The 5,852-nt window shown below is 47.4% G+C and overlaps 1 protein-coding gene across 2 annotated transcripts in view; it reads right to left on the bottom strand.

Moving 5' to 3' along the window:
- The window catches only part of AIDA (axin interactor, dorsalization associated), a 38,598-nt gene extending 33,254 nt beyond the window's left edge, over positions 1–5,344 (bottom strand). For both annotated transcript variants that reach the window (XM_043567820.1, XM_043567819.1), the window contains exon 1: positions 5,235–5,344. In XM_043567820.1, the coding sequence (XP_043423755.1) occupies positions 5,235–5,344 (110 nt within the window). The remainder of the gene's footprint in view (positions 1–5,234) is intronic.
- Between the last annotated feature and the right edge of the window lie 508 nt (positions 5,345–5,852).

Genomic DNA, 5,852 nt, shown 5'->3' on the forward strand with positions numbered 1-5,852 from the left:
ACCTCAAAGGTGGAAACCCATAATATTTTCCTATGATGTCATTCACAGACCCACTCTTTGTGGATTCTATACAAGAGAAGGTACAAATAGGAATAGACATTGCCATTATCCTTGTCCTTGTTCTGCACTTAGTTTCTAACTCTTGCTGGACTACCCCTTATATGAAGTTCTCTTTTAGGACTCACAGTCTACATTTAACAATGTCAATTGCCTAGGGAAGTTCTAGTGTGGCACAGTTTCTTTATTTGAACAGTGCTCACATAATACGCTAATAGTGACTGTTAACCTAAGCATGGTCGTTATCAGAAAGAAAGGGGGTAGCTCTCAACTCCTGCTCACATGTTAACAGTCAGTGGACAAGGATGTTAAATTCAAACAGAACCTTGCTTTTCAAAATTAGGCAACAGACTGGGAGGAAATATTTGCAAATCATATGTCTGATAAAGAACCTATATCCAGAATACTCAAAGAACGGTCATAAACTCAATAGGTAGGGGTGCCTGGGTGGCTCAGTCAGTTGACTCTTGATTTTGGCTCAGGTCCCTCTCTCATGGTTCACGAAAGGCAACTAACCACAGTGAAGTATGCTATCCGTCTACTAGAATGGCTATCATAGAAAAGCCAGGCAATAACAAATGCCATCAATGTGGGGAAACAGTAACTCTGATACACTGCGGGTAGAAATGTAAAACTGTACAGTCAGTCTGGACAATACAGCAGTTTCCTTCACAAAGTATACGTAAACTTCTATTACCCAGAAATTCCACTCTTTGGAATGAAAATGTATGTGCACATGAAGAGTTACCTGTAAACGTTCACAACGGCGTTACTGATAATAGTCAAAAAGTAGAAACAACTCAAATGTCCTTTAACTAGTGAACGGATACACAACGGTGGTATCCATACGATGTGATGCTATTCGGCAGCAAAAGGAACAAAGTGCTGACACGTGCCACAACGGGATGAACCTCAAAGACGCTATGCTGAGCGAAAGAAGCCACATACCAAAGATCACACTTTGTATGATTCCGTTTCCATGAAGTGTCCAGAAAAGACAAATCTTTACTATAGATTACAGGTTGCCTGAGGCTGGAACGAGAATATGGAGCGACTGTCAATGGACACAAAGGATCTTTGTTGGGTGATGGAAATGCTATGAAATTTAATTGTAGTGATGGTTGTACAACGTGCTATAAAATCGCTAAAAATTCACTGGACTGTATGTGTAAAATGGATGGATTTCATGGTATAAATATTATACTCTTTTTAAAAACTTTTTAAAGACCTGGATAAAAATTTAACTTTCTGAATCCATAAATGATTGCACTATTTGAAGACAAAGTGAGATGTGATCTTGCCCACTGAGTGAAAATCCACATGCTTTAGCTATCAGATGAGCAGCTAAGACAGTTGACGTTCTATTAGGAAAGGTGAGAAACCTCTCAAATATTCTTCTCTCCGGAATAATCTCATCCTACAAGGATGACTGTAGGGGAAAAAAAAAAACAAAAAAACAAAACACTGTTCTCAGAGGGAGCTTAAATATAAACACATAAGCAACTGAAAGAAATCCCACAACGATCTATGACAAATTAGTGCTTCTCAAACTATCTGTAGTGAAGAACTGGTTTCTTTCCCCATTTTGCTCTAAGTTAACACTTTAACAAAATATAATAAAAACTACCATGAAGATGTCAAATTGCTAGTTTCTAAATCCTTTTTTAAGAGACGGGGGGGGGGGGGGGGCAGGCGGGGAGTGCAGGGAGAGAGTGAATCCCAATCAGGCTCCACACTGTCAGCATGAAGCCGGATGTGGGGCTCAAACTCACAGACCGTGAGATCACAACCTGAGCCAAAACCAAGAGTCGGACGCTTAACCAACTGAGCCACCCAAGCATCCCTAAAGTTTCCAAATCTTCAATTTCAATTCCTTGACCTCCTTACCGTAGACCAGCACCGCCATCTGCGGACCCACTTTGAGCAGCAGTGATGTAAGGCATAGTAAAGATGATTAACACCAGGTATCATTCAGTCTTCAAACTCATTCATTTAACAAGTATTTATTGAGCAACACGTGCTAGATTAATACCTCAGCACTGATCCTGTGAAATATCTGATTCTGAGCAACAGAGTCCGTATCATTCCATCATAAGTGAGGGGGTCACTGTATCCCCCAGATTGCTGAAAGAGCTGGCTGGCCTGCTTCATGAATTACTCTTAAGTGGCCATGTATATTTTGGCTAGCAATTCTAGTTTTGACATAATTCGTGTAAATCTTCCAACAATACTTTAATATCAACTCAGTGCTCCCACAGCATACTTCTGAACCCATTCATTAAAAGAATACAATACAGAATATCCAAATAAACAGTGATTTAATAATAACCTCGCATCACTAGGACACTAAGTGTAAAGCAGAAAACAAGACAACTCCTCTAACCCTGCCCTCCCAGAGTTTACACTCAAGAAGGGAGAGAGATATTAAACAATCAATACGTAAAATACACTGTATTTTAGATGGTGATACACACTATGGAAAAAAGTAAACAGGGTGTGTGTGTGGGGGGGGGGGCGGTCAGGATGTGGGAGGCTGAGGTGGAGGGTGTGGGGGTAGGTAACAGGCTTTGCAGTTAGAAACAGGGTAGCCAGACAGGTCCTCATTGAGAAGATAATATCTGAACAAAGACCTGAAGGAGGTGACCATGCAACCCAAGCAGATAATGAAAGAAGAATGTTCCAGAAAAAGTACAAACAGCCCTAAGGCAGAAGCATGCTCCTGGAAACAGCGAGCAGTATGTAGCAGCACATAGTCTTTTCATACTTCTGTAACAGCAAGACCCAATCACTCTAAAATGCTCCATTAGACTCTCAGTGCTTTGAGGGTGGGAATCAAATCGTATTCATTTTTGTATCTCCAGCTCTCACTTGCTGAGTGATGAAATTGTTTAAGCTACTGTATTCTTACATTGTGATGGTACAGACATGTTTATTCCCTCCCTAAATATCCCTCCTCCCATAAATTTCACTGCGTTCCATGACTATAAAGTCCTTGCTGCCTACCGAATTAGAAATGCCAGTTAGCCTAGACTCTTCCTTCTTCGCTCTCAATGTGCTGTCCGTTCTTTTTTACATGATTTAGTGACCCCCAAATGGTCTCCTTTTCTGCAACCTTTCCGCCCAAACAGATAACTGAAATAAAAAAGACAATTTGCCTTCACTTTTGAATATCCTAATTTTCAATCCAACCTCATTTTACATGGAGCCTGAATGTTTACAAAATTTAAGGCAATCATTACTCCTCCGATCTGACACTAGCAGTTTCTATCACTTGAGAACTCCTCTGAATCATTACGTTCAAAGGTTAGTATTGAGGTCCAACAATAGATTTCTATGTGGCTATTACTCTCATGGAGAGGTTTCTAGAAATTCCAGCTTCACAGCTTGCATACTCAATTTTCCTTTGTGATTTCAATTGGACATGGTATTCTTCACCTCCCATTGTGAAGTCTGCTGCTGAGTCCCAGCACCGCACAAGCCAAAGCAGCTTTACATTTCAGGGCCTGTGATCTCCGCTAATGCGCAGAATGAGCACGCACAGGTGCGCTCGCTCAGTGGCCACGGTAAGGTAAAGCTATGAGCTCTGGGAGCCCAGTTCACTTAACACAGGGCATCTTAAAGTGTCTTAAGCACCACGTAATAGACCACCCAGGATTTAGTAAAACAACACCACCACCACCACACCAAAAAACCCCCAAAACCAAAACAACCGAAAACAAACAACCCGGCTTTCAGTGGTGTAGTTTTATGACCCCCCGTTAATCTGTTTAACCTGAGCGCTTCAGTTTCCTGGTTTTGTAAAACAAGAGTAATGTTCTCACTAAGTAGTTGCAAGAGCAAGTGAAGTCAAGTGAAGATGCAAAACAAGCACCAGCGTTGGGGGCACAGGGCTAAACGGCCCGGAGCAGGTTGTTTTCAGGGCTTTTGGAAACTACAAGTCCGTAGGACGGCGTGGAAAACATCTGCACATTTAAATTATCTTCACGGTCAGGTAAAAACAAGTTAACTGTTGTAGAGAAAGAAAAAGAATTTAAAGCTTCCCAGTCTCAATTGTATATCCTTTCCAGAAGACACGTGGGGGCGGGGATTTTACTCACACAAGGTTTCGTCCTCGGTTATACCTCAAACAATAACTTGCTTTTGACCAAAGAGTTAATTTAATGGCAACGGCCTGCAAACAATACCATTTTGGCAAGCAGTTCTTATTTTCAGTAAAAGGTGCAAGAAATAAGCAAGATTTTACGTACACGTAAATCTTGTCTTTTAGTTAAAAAAAAACACCCCCGAAGTTTTTTTTGGGGGGGGGGGGCAAAAAAAGAAAGAAATCGGACTTCGGGTCAAAGATCAAAGAGACTGGTACTCACAAAGTACCCAGCGGCTATACATTAGACACAGGACAAGGAGGAGGGACCCGAAGAGGGAGCGGTGGCTCCCGTGCGGGGTCCATTAATTCAGTTTGCTCTCTTCTGTTCACATCCTGCGCGGACTCCACCCAAAGCGACCGAGCGAGGGGGTGGGTGGGACTCACACAGCCCAGCAAATAACAGCTCCAGAAACCGAAACGGAATCGAGGTGAATTGTGAAAACACTGCTCGCCAGCAAGAGGAGTGGAGAAGGGGTGCTTAAGGGGACCCTTGGCTGGTGAGGCACCCCTGTCCTCGCTGCTTCCTGGGGGCACCCCCTCCCCTCAATCGCCACCAGTTCCCTCCTCTTGTCCTACACATGGGAGGAGGAAGGCACCGCACAGAGCAAGGCCACTCATCCCTGGAACGTGGGCGGAGAACACACAAGTCTCCCCGAGCGATTCTAAAAGAGAAATTGAGGGGCAGCAACCTGAGAGAGGCGGGGGAAAGGAGGAAAGGAAACCGACTGCGGGGCGGGGGACGGGCACTAAAAGACGTAGCCTGCTAGGGCGGGCGCCCCAGGAAAGAGGGGCTACCTGTTGAATGGAACCGGCCCCGCGGCGGCGGAGGGGGAGAGGGGCGAGGAAGCCCAGCGAGCGGACCGCCGGCTCCGGGGCAGCCCGCCGGGGCCAGTGCGATCCCAGCCCCAGTGCCTGCGGGGCCCCACCCTGGGAAGCCTTGGCTGCAGATACAGAGATGAGAGACACCGACAGAAGAAAGGGGGAGGCGGCCGACTGGAGCCGGGCTGGCCCGCTCCTGCGGTTAGTCACTCACATCTGATACTCGTCTATCGCCTCCACCAGCTGGCCCCAAGAGTCGAAGTCGGCGCCTCTCCTAAAACTGGCGCCCCAGCGCTGCAGCAGACTCCGGGTCACCTCCGACATGGCCGGTGCCCACCCCGTCCCCTCCCGCCCCTACCCCAGCGAGGCCGGGCTCTAGGGCGCCATCCTCCCCGGGCCTGGCCCCGACATTAACAGGGCCAGGAGGAACCGCTACGGCCACCACCGCCACCCGCCGAGGAGCCGCCCAAGCCCATTTGCCGCCACAGCCAAACTTTGCGGCTCCGAAGCGGCCGCCCCGCCGAGGCTCCGCCCCCGAGGCCCCGCCCCGCGTTAGGTTGAGGCCGCCCCGCTCCCCCGAGGGCCGCCATCGCTATTGCGGCCTTCTTCCTCGGGTTTCGAGGCCCGGCCGCCTCCTCTCTTCCTCTCGGGAGAAGAGAACTGCAGCTCATGAGGAAAGAGTGGGGAAGAGAAGCTAGGACGGGGCTGAGGAACGGAGAGCTCTGAGGGGGCCGCGACACGCGGCGCCTCCGCCCCTAAGCGGCGAGCACTGCCGCCTCGGTAGCTGTCATGGCGGCCCGGGCCACGTGACTCCGGCTCTGCGCAGGCCTGG

This window comes from Prionailurus bengalensis, chromosome E4 (genome assembly GCF_016509475.1).
Source record: "Prionailurus bengalensis isolate Pbe53 chromosome E4, Fcat_Pben_1.1_paternal_pri, whole genome shotgun sequence".
In the NCBI taxonomy this organism is placed as follows: Eukaryota; Metazoa; Chordata; class Mammalia; order Carnivora; family Felidae; genus Prionailurus; species Prionailurus bengalensis.